The sequence below is a fragment of the Corvus brachyrhynchos genome, unplaced genomic scaffold, assembly GCF_000691975.1.
Source record: "Corvus brachyrhynchos isolate BGI_N302 unplaced genomic scaffold, ASM69197v1 scaffold312, whole genome shotgun sequence".
Taxonomy (NCBI): Eukaryota; Metazoa; Chordata; class Aves; order Passeriformes; family Corvidae; genus Corvus; species Corvus brachyrhynchos.
This window is the reverse complement of record NW_008236640.1, coordinates 1,380,022-1,399,519: the sequence shown is the minus strand read 5'-3', so window position 1 is coordinate 1,399,519 and position 19,498 is coordinate 1,380,022. Positions and strand designations below refer to the sequence as shown.

The window sequence follows — 19,498 nt, the reverse complement described above, 5'->3', positions numbered from 1 at the left end:
GGAGGGTGCACAGGTATGGATACAAGACCTGCTCAGATGTGAAGCAGTGCAGTGAGTGACAGGCTGCCTGAAGAGTAGGTAGGAATGTGCCTGTAAAACCAGAAAACTAACAAACATGCTCTATAAAATTATTTCTTTTCATTTACAGTGACATAAAACATCAAAAATTTAGCTCAATTAAAGTATGAGGACATCACTTCAGGGAGGTCAGCTTAAGTGCCCTATCTGTTTGAATGTCTTTTTTTAGACAAACCCTGTGTTCTGGTGATTGCCCTTCCTCATAGATGTATGGCTTCACTAGAGCCATACTCATTTGGCTGAGTTTTCCCATGACTGCTCAATAATAGTACAGAGGGAAACCCACAGAGAATTAATCCAGTCATGGTTGTGCTAATTTCCAAAGAAGCAACTGAAAATAAGGGGAGTTTGTAATAAATGCAATATAAAACCTGTTTACATGACTAATTCTCCTCCCCACCCCCACCAGTCTGACCTTACCTCATTCCAGATTTCCCAGTTCGAGCTGAAAGCATTTTTGTGAAGAATGCTACCAGGAAAATTCCCTTTTTTATCTTGGCTATGAAAGACTTGTATGAAAGACCTTTCAATGGAAAGGGAGAATCTGTCTAAATGTGTTGCTGTTGAAAGAGGATTGGTTTATGGTCACATAGTTTGATATTCTTAGGAGGACTATACATTTAATCTTTGATCTAGAAATGATTTCAAGAGTCTGCTCATAAGCTAAAAGAATTTCTATCTAAATGTGCCATCTTCAGCTCCAGGTATAACCAGAAGAATTGTATTTTTTTCTGAGTGAGTTTTCTCAAATATGGTTTCACTGGATAATTTCAGGAGGTTTCCTCTATCTTCATTTAGCTGGTATATTATTTTCAGATAAAACAATTTGTACGGGCTCCATGCAAATGATTTTTTGGTTCTGTATACAGGGAGGAAGTAGACTGTCCTCTTTGAAATTATAGTGGCAACACCAACACACTGTTTCCAGGGCAGATGCATAAAATTGGGTATTATACCTGATGTGTTCCAGTCTGATCTCCAAGAAATGTCATTTTAAGGAAGGTAAGGTAGATCTTTACGTATGAAAAGAGTGTTACTGAAGATTTATTCCAAATTTTAGCAAGTGAATATGATTTGAAGCACTTGTTTTGGTTCTTTTTTTTTCTTAAGCTGTCGTGGATCTTGAAATGATGAGCTCAACTGGGAAAGTAAACTTCTAAATTAATATTTTAAAAATAGTAAGGGTATATTCTTGCAAATGGGAGTAGAAAAAATGACAGCAATATGTCCCCCACCCCTGCTTTTCAAAAACAGAGGGCAGCTGCTGGTTTTGGTCCCAGAAGGCCTTCCCACCTTTATATTTTCATAGTTAAGGTAACAAACATCCTCCACCATCTTTGCACAGTGCCTCAGTCACTACTTGCAGAGACTTCTGTTGGCCCAGTTGTATTTTGGCTTTTTGGTAGGGATATAGGATAATTTCCAATTCTTTCAGACTATTGGCTTTCCTTAATAGCCTGTATATTTAGTATATATATATTAATAGTATCCTTTCCTGTATATCTTCAGAAATATAAGTATAAATACATGCTGTTCTCAGTGACAGTGAATACTGTTCAACCAGTGTTTGTTTAATGATGAGAAAAATCCAATTCAATCTATATATTATTTTTGGAAAATATGCAATTAACTAAACTCAGCTTTTATGCAGTAAACATGCACTTTGGATAATCTGTTCAATGAGAATAATGCATCCTGATATGTAGAAGATGATCCATGGGGGGAAAAGATACATGTGCATAAGTCAATTATTTGAGAATAGAGTCCTTAATTTCTTCAGGCTCTATAAAAAGAATTTTGGCATCTGCACATATTTATTTTAGAGATATAGGGGTAAATCTTCAGCATAGAGCATGGGGAGTTAACCATGGAACATTCATTAATGTTAATGGGATTTCTATGGCTAATTCCCCACACTGAAAATTTAGCCCAAAGAGATTTGAAAAGTGATGTTGAGAAGCAAGTTGGTCGGTTAGTCTCATTACTCTCATGTTATTAACTGCTCTATCTGCCACTGGCTTTGTAAGAGCACTGAGATATTACACTTAACAGTTAATAATAAGGGGCTGTATGCTAAGTACTCATTCTAGTGTGGAGCTAAAATAATGCAGTTATATGAGCAAATTTTGGATATTTTCATTTAAAAAACCCCTGCAAAGCCATAGGATAAAAGGGGGAAAATACCTATTAAGGCATATTTTTAGACAGCAGAAATGGTTTAAATTTCTAGTACAGCTTTAGCACTAAAACGATTTTTTATTTTCTTACATTGTATTTTACTGTTGGGATACAACTTCAGAGCTGGCCAAGTTGAGCAGAGGATTGAACCCAGTGACTTCTATGTTCCTTCTAGCATAAATTAGTGCAAGATTTAGACCTAGTATAACATTTTTCTTAAAGCCTTTTTGGACTAGTTTTCTTTTGTAAAAGTTAATTGAGATAAGAGGGGAAATTTAGTTTCTGTTTAAATTTTGAAGAATGGTTGGAACATGGGAAAACATAAAAAGCTATTTCATCTACTAAATGGACAACATTGTTTTAAAAGGAAATACAGGCTCCAATGAAAAAAAGATTCATGATGCTCTTTTTCTGTGTTAAGGATATGCAACACAGAATGTATGTGAAATGTGAATATGTGTGTGTGCATACACATATTCACATTTATCTTTTTTTTTTTTTTTTAATCTTACCAGTTTCCCTTGCTTTTTAGGGGAGTTGTTAAATTGCTCTTCCAGTTGTTATTCAGAGCAGTCAGGAGCCAGCCATTAGAGGGTGCTTCTGCACCAAGGAGCTCTCTTTCCTTGAAACCCAATTTACTTAACTTTAAGTGTTTGTAGATTTAACAAGGAATCATTTTATGTTTCCTAGAATTACCCATTTTCTTCTTTAATTTGCATTTCTTCCTGAAAAACTATTCTTGGAATTCAGAGGATTAAGATGCAGATAACTAAAGGCGATTGAGAGAAGGTGGAATTATTCAAAACAGCAAAATTGTAACATTTCATAATTGTTACCGTTAAAAGAAAATACACACGGACCCCATGCAAGTGAAAAATGGGCTGGTCTCTTACCTAATTAATGACAGAGATGAGCATCTGTACTTTATAGCATTTGCCACATTATTACTGCCTTGTTTAGAAATAGATTCGTTCATTATAACTCCACTGGATATATTTGCAGCAAGAATAGTAAAATAGATGCAGTTTGCAAATTTCTGCCATTGCTAGTAAAGATTTAAAAATAAAACTCTCAGTACAATACAGCTGGGGCTTTTTCTCTAAAATCATCATGATTCCTCATTCAGTAGCAAACTTAAAAATGCTCTGTCTCTGCTGTAAGAAAGTGCAGGCAGCAGAGTAGGGAACAGGATTTATAGCCATTTGTCCTAGGAATACAAATTTAAAGCCTGCGCTTCTGACCCAGGACATTGGTGCAAGGTGAGTGAAGGAGAATGGAAATAAAAAGATTTCTAAGAGAAAATTCTGCTGTTATGGAATCAGTTCCTAAGACTGATTGAATAAAAGCCATTAAAATTCAAAAGTGGAACATAGCACAAAGCAGTACATCTCAGTTCTATGCCCAGGAATGGTCACGAGCACTCAGCAAAGAAACCTGCCACCTGCAAGTCTTTGTTAAAGCCAGCCCGTGGAGATGGTGATTCTGAAAATACTCCTCCCAGAGAAGCTGATACATCTTTGCACTAATTTTCAGATTCAAGGTAAGGATTTCTGATATCCAGCTGCTTTTGAAAGCTGCCCAAACTTCCAAAGACCTTCTCGACTAAAATGTTGGTTGACAGCTGGAGGAACTGGCACAGAGCTTGGAAAGGAAAGGAATCAAAGCCTTCCTCAGGAGCTTCGTAAGGAGCCATGTAGCCTCCTAAACCTTAAAAAGGGTAGCCAAATGTCCGTTCAGGTGTAAGTGTCCACATCCTTATTGCGCCAGTATATGCTGATATGCTCATAGTAGCATATTTATACAAAGGGCTGCTGGTACTGCAGTCTCCAGTTCTACATGTACAGCACATGATACCTTTTCTGAGATTGTGAGGACCTTTCTTCTCAAAAGGCAATGTTTACATTGCAAAAACACATAGAATTAAAATGGGTGAATCTCCCTGATGTCATATTCACTAACAACTTGGGAATTTAGTATTTGCATATATATTTAAGTAATGTGAATTTCAGCATCAATGGGTGTGCTTTGTCAAGCTGACATGCATTGTTGTATAACTAATTTAATTCTAATTCTTCCAAGAGATTATTTGATACTCATTTATGTTTCCTTTATCTGTTAAAGGGTGCACATTTTTGCTTTAGTGTCTGCACTGTCTAGTTGTGACTCAAGTAAATTTTTTTTCAATTTGAGAGTGGAACCTAGGCAAAAGTAAAACATCTTTCTTTAGCATGGACTGAACAGTTGGATACTGGGAATTACTGGATATCCTGTTCTTTCTATTTAAAATTTGGACCTTCTGAATGAATACACAGGTAACTGGAAGCATGTGAGTGCTTTAAAGGTATTGGTCATTGAAGTTTATGTCATGTGTCATTTTAAAGGTAGTTGTTCATAGATTTTCAAAAACATTTTTAGATGAGACCTATGAAAACAATATAAGAAAATACTAAGGAAATCTGTAATGCAACAGTTTATAATGTTTGCCCAGCAAACTTCAGCCCTGATCTGATGTGTTTGGCACTATCCTTGTGCAAATCAGAACAGTATCATACCTTGGAACAAAATATTGGTGTACAGGCTCCTCTCACAAGGAGCTTGGACCATTCAACCCAGTAGTAGTTTTTCTTCTGAGCTGAATGATAACAGGATCCAATTTTAAGTTACAAACTTTGAAAGTGAGCTACATGGATTTTTCTGCTGGTAGCATATTTGAGTAGCTGTTGTAAATCACTGGTTGAGTTCACAACTAGTATTTTAAAATCAGAACCAGGAAGCAATGATTGAAAACAGGGAGTCTGTCTAATCTTACAGTTTAGTAAGTTAATTACACCTTCTGTTATTATGCCTTATCATTTTAACAGGATTGATTCCTTCAGTAAATATTTCTCGTATTAACAAGAGCTGCTTCATATGACTTTTTTTTCCAATAAGTACCATCAATCCATGAGTTAATGATGGGAGTAGAGAAAATAAGCATTGTAATGAAAAGAAAGGATAGATGAACAAATATACTGGATATTCTAAGTTGTGACTAAAGATAGTAAGGAGACACATATTCTATTTCTGTGTATCTTGTCTCCTTCAAATCTGTCCACTAGAAAAACACCCTCAATATACAGCTGGACCAGTAAGACAATAGGCCTGAAGCCAGAGAACACATCACCAGTATTACCTGAAAAGATAGGGGGAACCCTATTCACATTTCTCTCCATAATTTGACTATATGTTGGGAAGATGCTGCCAGCCAGCTGGTTGTTTCTGAAGTATTAAGAGTTGCCTAAAAATCCATTTTACATTTCAATTTTCATTTAATATATAATACCTACAACTTCCACCACGACATTATTTTACAGAAGCTAAGATGGGCTACTGGTTCATACCAACCAGAAGTTAGAGCTCTTGCATACATGAAGCTGGGGCTGGTGGTTGAAATTGCCTCTCCATCAGTATCAATATCTAGTATACCAAGTAAAGTTACTGTAGTGTTCTGCTTTTTCAGGCAGATGAAGCTAATCATAAAGTGGCACCTAACAGTATTTATCCAATGGTGATAGTACTACTACCAAAAGGAAAGTTTTCCTTAAAAGTGTGGATGCTATCCGTTATCTGTGTGATCTCTTGCAGATCCTAAAACTCGATTTCTCTTTACTATAGATACTCAGATTTATAGGAATGGTGCTGGAAGTTAGTAAATCTATTGTCATTACATTGTAGGACAGCTTTGAGACCAAAACTGTTTTAAATACTGAGCAAAGGCAACTGCAGGGATCTTACTGACAGCTGGTCTTACTCTGCTCCCATAAGAGGTAGAATGAAACTGATCTGAGCTTTTGACCATTTTGGACCTATCTTGTTTGCATTTTTAATGAGGTAGTTTTCTGAAACTAACTGTACTTATAGACTGATTATTTTACCATCGTGGTTCTCTCAAGGGAGGTAGAATAGTTTATAGTTCAATATTAAAATCTGTGTATTTTAGTTTATATACAACCCCACTGCTCAACAGTTTCATTGTAATTATGAAAATGCTTAAACAAATGCATTTTTTTCTTCAAAGTTATTTTCCCTATTGCATATCTGCATAATTAGAACACAACATAAACTATACTGTAACATTACAATCAGGAATTAATTATTGTAACATGAAATTTTCTTTTTTTTTCTAACTGCAAAGGTGAGTATGGCTTAAAATTGAAAGAATACTAGTCTTTTTCATAGAAACTTGTTTGAAGATCATAAGAGTACAAAAGAAGAAAAGCTTTTTGTTTGTGTTTGCAATCAAATCTTTCTTAAAAGGAAGTCTGACACACAGGCATTGTCGTTCTTTTAATATTACATTGAAGAAACCAAGATACAAGTCTCACTGGATTAACTAGAATTCAAGTATAGGAGAAAAAAAACATTTAAAAATAAATGCTCACAAACAAGAATCTCAATGAGCCTTGCAAAAGGCTATTCAAAGGTGATTTTCAAATATTAGTAAAGCTTAATTTATTGCTTGCCTAATTTATTGTCTGCATCTAAACAAAATAGGTCAACATAAAATAGCTACTGGAAATTATTTAAATATAAAAACATTCTAAAAAGGAATGCAAAAACCAACATTTAAAGATGTTGTAGATCTAAAAATAATCCATTTGTTCTAGTAAATTTATTCAACTCACAATATACTCAGAAATACATTTCTGTTTTTTAAAGGCAGCTTGCAAATTTACAAGATTTATAAATTAAATCAATGTGTTTACCGATGTTCTTTAGACAATTCTTTAAACACATACTCAGTGAATATGAATAAGGGCCAGAGCTGTACAGTTCAGCAAGAAATTCGTACAGCACAGAAATGGAAAACTAAATAGTTGTTCATGCTGTATTTTCAAGTCCTGCTCTGTAACTGACATCTGTACAGATCTGGTTAGCTGTGTGATAGCTAAATCTGAAATACTGCATAAAAATATAGAAGAATTTTATTTGTTTAGGTGCAAATATAGTTAAAATTCAGCCCGAACTGTGGTTTAACCCATTGCTTTGGACTTAATGTTGTTCTGATCACTGTTTATTTCATAGCAGCCCACGCTGCAAGGCAGCTGATGAACTAAGATGCCAATGCATAGTGGCATAAATGGACAGAAACAATTTAGATCTGCTGTCTGCAGCACTGCTGTAAACCCACATATTTATATCATTAATTTTCAATGAGAGCTAGTGTTCTAAGTTTAAATACCTGCCAGTATAAACTTCCTTGCAAACAGGAATTGCAACAGTGTTAGGGCAGTGGAGCAAGGACTTTTCCTGTGCTTGGATTATTTGCAGGCCCTTCCACCTTCTTTCTGCTTAGCTTAAAAAAAAAAGATATTTTTGTTTTCTTCTCCTTTGGCTGATGATAAGAAATAACTGTTACAAAATTTTATGACCTCCTGACCTTTAGTATTGAAAAATTGGGTTATTTACAACAGCAATCACTATCTAAAAGATTGTCGTAAAACAGCTTGACATTCACTACTTCTGTAATTGCCTTATGTCATGTGTCAGCACTGGATATCTGTAGTTTGGATCACTTATCTATTATCTGGTTTATATAAAGGCCTTCAGGGTCTTTATCAAAATGTGTATATGAACTTTTCACTCTGTGAAGTAAAAACCCAGGTCAATTATATCTATTTTCTGTGACCTTCTTAACTTTTCACACCCACTCTGTCTGAGAGTTCTTACAGATTGTAATACTTGCCTGCAGTATCAATTGGAGAACGCTTCTTAGCTTCATTAAGGTTGTCAGAGGTGTGGCTGATACATAAACTCAAGTGTCTTCTTGACAAATGGCATTACCTCCCTCAAATTAATTCTGCTTCACCGTTGTTAATCTCATTATCTGTTCAGTTAATCAATAGCTGTCTTTCGAAAGAGCGAACCAATAAAGTGTATTGGAAGTGTGTTTCTGAACGCAGGAGCCACGGCAGTGTGGCAGGAGAATTCAGTTTCTGCTCCTGTCATCTTCTACTTGAGTGATAACTCAGCAAAAACCGAGCCTCAGTTTTGACACATGAACAATCAATTTGGTGGCAACAAGTTACCCCATATAGATTTTCTGTAGAATTTTTGCACGTGTTCTTGAACTTCAGCACCCTCTATCTAGTAGACAGAGTTTTTAGTTCAGAGCTCAGAGGACGAACTGGACAGCTGTCTAAGCCAACAATTCCCGTTCTGAATAATGGCCTGTGTGCCTTTTTTTCCCAATTAATTGTGCAAGAAATAATTGATATCAGCTGGAGATAAAATGTTTGTTCTGTTTTACAGAACATTTTTTACAACATTTACAGATTTTCAGTGTTCTTACTTTGTGCCAAATAATCTTAATGTTCTTTAAGGAGCTCTACATATATTTTATAGTTAAATATGTAAATATATTAAAGTATGAAAACTCAGTAAATAGAACTGTCATTGCAAAAAAGAGGATTATTTTCAGGCTCACAAAACAGTAAAACAAACCTCACAAAAAATAATTTAATGGAACATGATACAACTTCACAGCATATGGGAATAAATTTGCAATGTATAATTTTCATGCCAGAATTCTTGAGTTATCAGATAATGTATTTCCTTTCCATGGTTATTCTGCAAGCCATATTTAGGCCTTTCTTACAATAGAAGTTTCACTGTGTATTCAGATACAGACTGCTCTTGTGTGTTATTCACCCATCTACAAAATAGTTTTCCTATTTAGATTGGGGAAGTTAGAAAAATTAAAAGAATTTGCTTCATTCATGTGTTTGGCAAAAATATTGAGTCATCAGAGTCTGAAGAGAAAAAAAGTAGCAACAGTAAATATTTGCCTAGAGATTCAGATGTACAATAATTGATCAACTTTTTATTTGTGTTTGTTGAAAATATTCTTAAACCAATGTTGTACTATGAACTACTATGCACTGAATAGATTTATGGAAGCATGCCTGTATTTCTACTTCTTGAAATCAGAGGTTGGTCTTAGTGACAGGGGATCTGATTTTCATTTATAGTACAAAATCTATACTTCCTTTCTCAGTGGAAAAGGGATTTAAAGGAGAAGTAAATGAGTATGAGAATGAAGCCCACTGTGCTGCTGAAGATAGCCAGGATCTTGGGCAGGGGGTTTCAGTGCCAGGAGCAGTAATTGTGAGAAGGGACTGGCCTAGCCTCAGAAAGAAATAGCTGCAGGTGAGGGGTTAGAGCTCAACAAGCCTCTGAGAGAAAGGGAGGAAAAGGAAGATAAGCCCAAGCCTGCTTGTGCCGGGGAAGGTGCAGTGGGAGCAGAGGTATCAGGGAGCCAGCGCAGTGTAAGAGTGGGGACTACCAAAGCCAGCTTGCAGTTGCCATTACAGAATGGATTAATAGCCCGTTTGATTCAAATTTGATCAGGTCAGGCTTTTGCTTGGTGTAGTCATGGTTTTTGATCTGATCAGGAGTGACAGACCAGCATTCACTGTTGTGCTTAACCACAGTCCCACTGGAAATGAGACTCCAACCCGGGTGCTGTTTGTGAGGAACTGCAGGGGTCCAATGATGGTACACACATCTCAGGCTTTGCCACTGCAAAGTGAAAGATGGAGACTAGAACCTCTACTTACCAGAAAATAAACCCAAGCTTCTGCAATTAAATGAATGAAACATTTAAGAATGCAGTACCAATAGCTTATTTCCTGCATAGATGACAGAATTACTGTCCCTGAAATCCAAAGAAAGGAGGGTAGATCAGAATGCCATCTTGGCACCCATTTCACTTTTAACGTAACTAAAATTATGTGTGCTATTTCTGTGCTATTTCTACAATGCCTTATATCCAACCATTTGTGGAATTTAAAAGTGGTGTGACTAAAAATTCAGATTACCAGTGGGCCCTTGAGCCAAGGCCTTACAACCTGGTTGGACTCCTGTAGTTAGTAAATTTCTACACAGGAGCAAGGGACTGTTCACATGTCGCAGATGAGAACTTTGCTAGATCATCCAACAGGGCACAAAACAGCATTCCCCAGTGGGTGTAGAACTATGGAAGAGCAATCAGGGCCTGAGCTATCCCTGCATGTTCCTCAGTTCTGGTCCAAAGAGTCTTTCCTTGTGCACATCTGCAGACTGGGTCAGCATTTTCAGGAATTACATATTTTTGATAATTTCTTTTGTGAGAAAATAAATCAGATTACTTCTGGCTAATTTAGATCAATGGATTAAAAACTGAAAAAGGTTAGACAGACACACAGACATAAGCATCATTTTCTTAAGAAACTAGATGAAAACTATCAATATATGTGGATAAATTAAGCATTTTCCTGTAATTGCTGTGCTGCTGACATTTGGTGTATGAACTTGTAGCTGTGAAGGAAGAATCTGGATGGTTTCTGCTTAGTGCCAGACTACAAAATGAAGTTTTAAAAATTCTCATGATTTTACTAACTTTATTTCAGTATGTGTTTTATTATATATCAGACAGGCTGTGGCTTCATACAACTATAAAAGGCTGAAGCCTGCCTTGTAAGACTGGGAGAATATTTTGCATTTTTTATTTGTGGGAACATGATAGAGAAAAAGTTTAACTGGTCTATTTTTAAATGAATAATTACACTAAATTTTAAGTTGATGTAGCTAAAAATGTAAAAGATAGTATGTCTAAAATTTTATTTTATGTGTTTTACATGAAGAAATTGTATCAACATAAAGCATACAGCAAGTAGCTACTGATCTAATGCAGGTAGTTCGAGAGTTTAGAGTTCTAAACTCTAACTTCCAGAGTCAAATACTACATTTTTGAATCATACTTGTGCTGCATGGAGTTTCTCTCCTTGGTGAAGGAGAAATTGGTCACAAAGAGGAAGAAAAAACAGGCAGTGATTTCTACTCCAAATATTATGTCACAGAAATAGGGAAGTTGTTGTAGGATGACTTGATGACTTACCTTGTTTGTTGAACATTAGATGTCTGAGTTAAAAATTAGCCATTGTGAGTGAGCTGTAGCAATTCCAGAGGTTGGATGTTAACATTTGCGAGGTGGAGGAAGAGAGACAGAGCTAAGATTGAGAGTAATCTGCTCTGGCATCTATAGCTAGTAGAGCTATCGTGTAATCAATCCAAAATCAAAATCAAATTTAAAAATATGTATTTTTGTTAATTCATTGGAGCTATTACATTTTCCATTTCTCTGAAGAAAATTAGACCTATGGAACATGAAAGCAATCCGGATTCTGCACCTGGGATGGTGCAGCCCTGGATGTACAGACTGGGGAATGAGAGGCTGGGGAGCAGTGCCGTGGAAAGGGACCTGGGGGTCCTGGTTCATGGCAAGTTGGATATGGATCAGCAGTGCCCTGGCAGCCAGGAGGGCCACCCCTGTCCTGGGGGGCATCAGGCACAGCATTGCCAGCTGGGCAAGGGAGGGAATTGTCTGGTACTCTGCTCTGCCCTGGGGTGGCCAAACATAACAAAACATTAACCTATTAAAGAGTGTCCAAAGGAGGGCAATAGGATGGTGAAGGGTCTGGAGGAGAAGCTACTGAGGTCACTTGTTCTGTTCAGCCTGGAGGAGACTGAGGGGAGACCTTAGTGGGGTCTTCAACATCCTCATGAGGGGAAGACAAGGGGCAGGCGCTGATCTCTTCTCTGTGGTGACCAGTGACAGGACCTGAGGGAATGGCCTGAAACTGAGTCAGAGGAGGTTTAGGTTGGATATTAGGAAAAGGTTTTTCATCCAGAGGGTGATAGGACACTGGAACAGGCTCTTCAGCCTGCCAGAGTTCAAGAATCTTGCAGGGCCAGGAGTTGGACTTCAATGATCGTTGTGGGTCTCTTCCAACTCAGGATATTCTATGATTGTGTGATTCCATGGAGTAGGAGAACACAGAAGGGCAGCCTGTGACGATTTTTATAAAATAATTCCTGGTACTGTATTATTTGCCAAGAAATTCTGATGCCATGTAAGTAGTGAAAATGGATTCTGCAGTATTTTCTTTTATTTGGCCATTTTGTCCTGTGCTCAACCCCTCATCTGAAGCACCCCATCTAGTACATGTACAGATGCCATTGCAGCAGTTTTGTGACTTTGCCATGGCATAGAGGGACCTGCTCCTGACTAGCTTTGTATTTTACCTTGCTTCCACTCCTAGGAGTGTGCCCCAAACGACATCAATATTTTGGAGGGAATCTCCCTTGTTTATTGCTCTTTCACTTGGAATGCTAGGTTTTGGGAGAACGTTTCTGGGCCCACCTTCAATGGAGTAGGCAGATGGTCATCAAATGCTGCCTTGTATCCTGGCAGCTGTGGGGTTTACTCTTCAAGGGACACTTCAGATAATGTTGTCACATTATCTGCACGTGAGGGGAATGGAAAGAGCGTCACGTCCATCCCGATCGCGTCCTGCTGGAGCTGCTCCAAGGGTGCTAAGCAAACACGCTTGGACACACTGTGACACCATAGCTGATGGATACTCGCAGCCACTCACACACACACAGAGTCAGACAGCTTCTGCAGCGTCGCGGGGGTCAAAGAGGTGGGAGGGGTCCTTTGTACGGAGTTCTGAGGGGTTTATTGGGGTCCCCGCTTGAAGGGATCCAGGGACAAAGAACGCAGAACACTGCAGGGTCTGGGGTTTTATCCAGATTGGCACCGAGGGAGGGGCAGAACATCAGAGCCAATCCTTTCAGGGCCAGGGGGTGGAGAGGACGTGGGGTGATGGGACAGTGACCAGTGGGGAAGGCGAGGGGTGGAACAAGGGATTCAGGAACCAGTGGAGCATCAAGGAAAGGGGAACCATCTAGAACATGAACTTAAAAAGGGTAAAAGGGGGTGGTCTTAGACCTCTGAGCCTGCCCACCAGCGGACCTCCACTGTTTTGGGGCTCTGTGGCTTCTTGGTCATTCCTGCAGTGTATTCAACCACTGCAACAGTCACACCAGGCCATGCTTCTGGTACATGAATTACAAAGTTCAGATGGTCTGTTATAGTCAGCATCTCCTGTTCTCTAGCTCTAGGTTACTCCTAGTATGTTTTCAGAGGTGTTTTTGGGATGCACTCACCTTGGGAGCTGAGCACTGCCTTTCACAAGTACCCCACTCTCCCAGATGACTATGGAAAGAGAAGAAATCAGCACCAGCACCTGGATCACTCAGACAGTGCATAGTTTCTAATTATTTGTCACAAGAGAACCTGTATTGGAGGTGTCGGAGAGGACTCCTGATATCAATTTCAGCATTTGTTGATGTTATAAAGTGGCCGGGCAGTTATTTTCTGGATGAGTGGTTACCAAACTGAAGATTTTTTTAAACAAAACAATCCTCACACAGATACTGGCACAGGCTGACCATTGCCAAACATCTCCATTTGTCAGTAAGCTTTTGCAACCACTAAAATATCCCTGTTGTTTGTGGTGACATTGTGAAAGCAGACAGTAAATGTTGTGTGAACCAGAGCAAGAACCAGCTGTTAAACTGAATTCCAGTTTTACCTTAACAGGGGAGTTATTTCAACCCCTTTTTCCCAAATTCTAATCAATTTTAAAGAGGGAGGGATAGAATCCTTAAAGCTCAATGGGAGGAATTTTTGTATGTTTTCACACCTACCTTCTTTGCAATAGCAGGGCCCAGCTCATGGAGTAAAAGGAATATTGTAAATTCTGAGAGGCACTTTTCAAATACAAAAAGATCACTTTGTCGTCATCATCTTCATTCCCATTGTGCTGGAATATAATGATGTGGGAAATGGTAGATGTAGTTGCACAACTCTGAAAGTTGGCATGTATTCCTTCAAAAGGAACAAGAAAGAATAATTCCTCTGAACAAAGTATTCAGACTTGACAATGCCATATTGTGTTACAAAAGCAAATTTTCTCTCTTTTTTTTTCCCCCTGTAGAATATAACTAATCAGAAGGTATTTCAGATTAGAGTTTGTTAGACTGGATAAGTATTTTCGGGCAGTTGTCCATTCTCACTGGCACAACAGTAACAAGCATTCCAATAATTAGCTGGTTAGTGAGTGCTCAGAGTCCAAGGAAAGGGAGAAGAAAAAATCTGAACTCTCCAAGATTCTGGTAATTGATTAATCTCTTCTGCCTTTTTCGGTACATGGAGAATTTTGCTTCCTCTTGGTTATTCAGTGTGGAACTGACAGGCTGTTCTTTAGAAGTCTGGGTTTTTAACACTTTCTTACAACATTTCTTTTTTTCACATTTTTGAGGACTAATTTCTTAAAAGTATGCATCTTGAACACTGAGTATTTAGTGCCCATGTGAAAACTTGCTTCTGCTTTTTTGGCAAGTTCCCTCTGTGTGTCTGACAGTGAAAAAAAGGACTTGAAAGTCCTTTCTGACTTTCTGTTGGGAAGGCACTCAGTAGCATTAAAGCATTATGGGATGGCTTTATATTCAATAGGAGGAGGACACAACTAAAAGTGTCCATGGAGCATATATACAAGAGCTTTGGAATAGTTTGGGGATTTTATGATAGATTATCTGTCATGCCAAAGTCTTCTAGTCTTACCTTGTGTTTTGGGTTTGTGCAGCAAGATTTTGGTAGTGAGGGGAAGAGGGGCTGTAGGGGTGGCTTCTGTGAGAAGCTGCTGGAAACTTCCCCCATGTCCAACAGAGCCAGTGCCAGCCAACTCCAAGAGGGATCCACTGCTGGTCAAGGCCAAGCCCATCAGCAACAGTGGTAGCACCTCTGGGATAACGTGTTTAAGAAGAGGAAAAAGTCACAGTGCAAGAGCAAATTCCAGGCAGAGTGGAGTGAGAATATAGGAGTCAGTCCTGCAGAGACCAAGGCCAGTGAAGAAGGAGGGTGGGGAGGTGCTCCAAGTGCCAGAGCAGAGCTCTCCCTGCATGGTGAGGCAGCTGTGCCCCTGCAGCCATGAGGGTCAACAGGGGAGCAGAGATCCACCTGCAGCCCATGGAGGACCCCATGCTGGAGCAGACAGCCTTAAGGAGGCTGTGGTCCCACGGAAAGTCCGTGCTGGAGCAGGCTCCTGGCAGGACCTGTGGCCCTGCGCTGGGAGGAGCGCACACTGAAGCGGGTTTGCTGGCAGGAGTTGTGATCCCATGGGAGACCCATCCTGGAGCAGCCTGTTCTTGACGGACTGCACCCCATGGAAGGCACCCACTCTGGAGCAGGGGAGGAGTGTGAGGAGTCCTCCCCTGAGGAGGGAGTGGCAGAGATAAAGTGTGATGAACTGACTGCAGCCCGCATTCCCCATTCCTGTGTACCACCAGAGGAGAGAAGGTAGAGAAATCAGGAGTAAAGTTGAGCCCAGGAAGAAGGGAAGGGTGGGTAGAAGGTGTTCTTAAAATTTTATTTTATTTATCATTATCCTGTTTGGTATTAAATTAAGCTGATTTCCCTGAGTCAAGTCTGTTTTGCCCATGATGGTAGACAGTCAGTGATCTCTCCCTGTCCTTATCTCACCTTGCAGCCTTTAATTCTGTTTTCTGTCTCCTGTCCCACTGAGCAGGGAAGAAGAGCAGTTTTGGTGGGCACCTGGTGTCCAGCCAGGGTCACCCCACCTCACCTTGCTTCAGGGCAGATGTACCTTCTCTCCTGCTGACCAGATAATCTGCCCTTCGAAGGTGTGTGGGTTTTGTTTTAGTCAAGCCATGATAGGATTTTGAGAAGCTCACTCAACTTGATAACTTCCTGTTAGTGAGAGATTCTAATCTAGTATCTATGGGCCCTGGGAAATGCAAGTTTTGTTTCTCTTGCTAAAGTAAGTAAGTACAAAATGAGAAAACAGATAAAATTACAACGTACAATCTCCTTTTACTTTAGTCTACATGTAAAAAGAGGGGCTGCCCTCATCTATATTTGTACCAAAAATTATTCTCTTGTTCAACAGACCACCATGCTACTAATCCTGCATTTTTTTCCAGACCTCATTCTCACCTAAGATGAAGGTATATTCCATTTACTAGGTGTGTGTTCTGTGTTGTGAGCTTTTTTGTTTGTTTCTGCTATTTTGTTTTTGTGGGTTTTTTTGATAGAACTATGGGATTTACTAAGTCAGCAAGACTTTTTGTACATTTGAGGATCAGTGGAAAGAAAATGCTATTTCCACTTGGTGCTATTTCAGTGGATTAGGCAGTTCTTCAAACACACACGTTAGCTTGAGTGATAATACCTCAAGGTCTCCCAGCTTCCTTGGTGCTGCCCGAGATTCGTGCACATATTTTTCATCACAGCACTCTTGACATAAAGGTCTCATCCTCTATGTGATAGAAATTCTGCAATCATTATCTAAATTGATTCATTTTCTAAGGGGCACTCATGGGAACCAAATGAAGATTCTACCTTAAAAAAAAAAAAGTTTAAATATAGTACCATACTAACAGTGGTTCTAAAGGTTGCTGCATTGTGTGAACACCCCTGCCCAGTCCAGCTTTCAGTGGATCCTCAGGTTTAACAGAAAAAGTGGAAGTAATTGTTCTGGTGGCCCATTTATGACTGCTGGAAATCACTCAGGACAGTCTGCTGGTTACTGTGTCTAGGAAGACTCTCAATGCTCCTTTGAAACACAACATGTCCTCCATCGGGAATAGTCAGATGGATTGTTCAAAAAAACTTAGCAAGCATTTAATAATAATGTGCATGATACTTCAACTCATATTCTATATGCTTCACATCTGTCGTTTTGTCAGTTCTAATTGATGTATTCTAAGTGGTTTGGGTTTTTTTTTATTTAGAAAGGCATAATTTGTTTTGATACTATAACTAATGCCTGCAAATATTGTGTTCAAAACTGTTTCTTGACTATATCGACACTTCCCAATGTACAGAGTTTAAAAAATTTGGCCTGAAAGTCAAATTCTCATATCTAAACCAGATATTTAAGTAGTGGATTCAGTTTTGCATATGTCAGGGTAATAACCATACAGTAAAAATGATGATAATGTGTATATTAGAAGCATCAAGCACAAAGTTATTTGCTTTATAGTGAGAGCAGTTGTACATTTAAAGAAATGTTGATTTCTCTCTGTGTATGATGTGTATATATTCATATTACATTACTTAGCCTATTTTTTCCCATGCATTATTCATTTTAATTGCGATTAAAAACTACAGCTTACATATAACAAAATATCATTGGTGCTAGGTTCTTCTAGCACTTAGATTCCAAAATATTTGCAGTTTCACTGGTGATAGAGGGTAAGAAATTGGCTCATGCAGCTTCTTTCCTTCTTTTGCTAGTGCTAAGGCTCCATATGTCACCAGATGTCCTTCTGCCTGACGGAGATGTTTCTGTGGTCTTTGAAGACCAACTTGCATATTAGAGGTGAGCTGTTACCTGTTACTAAAACAAAACATCGAAGCTTATTGATGGATATTAAACTAATATAAAATTCTGAATACTCAAATGAAGTGGTTTTTATACTTAGGAGAAAGAAAATTAGCAGCAATACAGTGTTCGAATTCGGTCAGCTTCTTTGCTTTTCTTGTCATAGAACTGGAGCATTGTTTCAAATAAAAGATGTTAAGATTATATTTGACTGGATGTATTTCCCTTCTCAGGAAGCTGTGGCCTGCTTTGCTGTGGGCTTCAGTTTAATGACCAGTTTGGGTCAATGGTCCACAGTCAAGTGAACTGCAGAGGCATTGTGATTTGTACTCAATGTGAAAATAAAAGAATACTGCATGCTCTGGGTATTTTACATGATTACTTGAAATCTCATACTTACAAGGATATATTTGTCTTATTAATTGATTGTTCCAAAAGACATGTGACTAATTACTAGCCATGTATAAATTACCTTCATTCATCTTGCCTTGCTATTCCTAAAATATAGTTCTAAAAAAACCCCAGTGGTTTATAAGTGGACCGCATCAAAATATTATTTATGACACATCATGTCAATTGTACCATACAATAATTTTGTTGAAATATTATTTTGAATGATCAATTGATATTCAGCTGAATGTTATTATTCAAATATTGACTCAGTGTGCCTTGACATTCCGTCTTTGTGTGAGAACTGTTCTATGTCAACAATAGCATCAAAACATCAAAAGCTCTATTTCACAGAAAAATCTGATGGTTTAAGTAAAAACACAGTTGTGATTTATTGTAATTAAAGCTCTGCTGTGGAGTACTGTGCCTATTTTCCACTTTTGACTTTCTTGCTTCCATTTATTCATTGCCTAGGCACCTCATTCAAAAATTCGGAGGCAGAAGGGAGGATGATGTCCTGGTTTAAAACCTGCCTGCCATTTCAGTACCTTCCCACATTTTTTTTCCCTGTAAGGAATTTCTCCCCATGGAATATTCCTGTCTGACTTTAGGAGGACATGGATGCAGTGACTAATTATTTTTAAATGATGCAACATAATGCTATACTTGGACCTACCCAATGGAGCTTGCCAAGGCACCCCTAAGTCTTTACATGTCAGCCACATCAGGAACTGACTGGTGGAGTTGCAGTCCTTATGCAGCTGAAACATCCAAATTTCTTTGCCACAGGAACCAAGTAGACAATAATACCTGTAGATTAGGAATATTGAATCCTTTGAGAGAGCAGCTTTATGAGTTCTTGAATCTTAAAAAATACCCCAACCTGTTGTCTTTAGCTCAGCTGTGTCAGGCATCAGAAAACATTTTAAGTTATTCCAAGATACACTTTTCACCATGATCCTTACCTTTCCTTCTGAAAGAACACAAAATACGCTAATTAGGGAGGTGGTAAAAATACTTTTGCATGTGTGCAGCTGGAAGGGAATCAAAGTGTATTTAAAGGAAATCACAGCTCCAAATAAATGTAAGGGCTTGTCACATCCTTCTTCATGCCTTGTCTGCTGGTTCTTGAAAGTCCTGGTGGTATTCAGGCTGTATACTGTGCTTGTGTTTTAACACCTAACACTGCTTTAGCTGGCAAAAATTGAGGTGCTGAACTTTGCTTTCTAAGTTGCATTCTGTTTCTAGTGTCACATCCATAATTTAATGTATTTACATTTAATTGTACAGATGAAGACATTGGGATCCACCAGTACTATGACAAGAAAGAACCAGGTAAAATATAAATAACCATAACTGAAACTAAACAAAACTTCAAGATGTTCAATTTTTGACACCAACTGCTTGCTCTTAAAAATGCAGCTTCAAATTTCTTGCTAGTATATGCCTCTGTATTTCTATGGGGTAAAGAAACACAGTTTTTCTACCCCAGCTTACATAGGAATATTTTAAAACTTTTTAAACCACAGAAGAAAAAAAAAAAAAAAAAAGAAGGGAAAAAAATTCCCAACAAAAAAACC

General features: G+C 38.5%; 1 protein-coding gene across 9 annotated transcripts in view; it reads left to right on the top strand.

The window, feature by feature from the left end:
- WDPCP (WD repeat containing planar cell polarity effector) overlaps positions 1 to 19,498 on the top strand; it is a 149,785-nt gene that overhangs the window by 28,805 nt on the left and 101,482 nt on the right. For 8 of the 9 annotated variants that reach the window (XR_001859527.1, XM_017726740.1, XM_017726745.1 and 5 more), the window contains 2 exons: positions 17,441 to 17,525; positions 19,209 to 19,253. Coding sequence is in view for 8 of the 9 variants with exons in the window: in XM_017726740.1 (XP_017582229.1) it covers positions 17,465 to 17,525; positions 19,209 to 19,253 (106 nt within the window). In the remaining variant the exon portion in view is untranslated. The remainder of the gene's footprint in view (positions 1 to 17,440; positions 17,526 to 19,208; positions 19,254 to 19,498) is intronic. The other variant, XM_017726744.1, reaches the window with a different exon arrangement.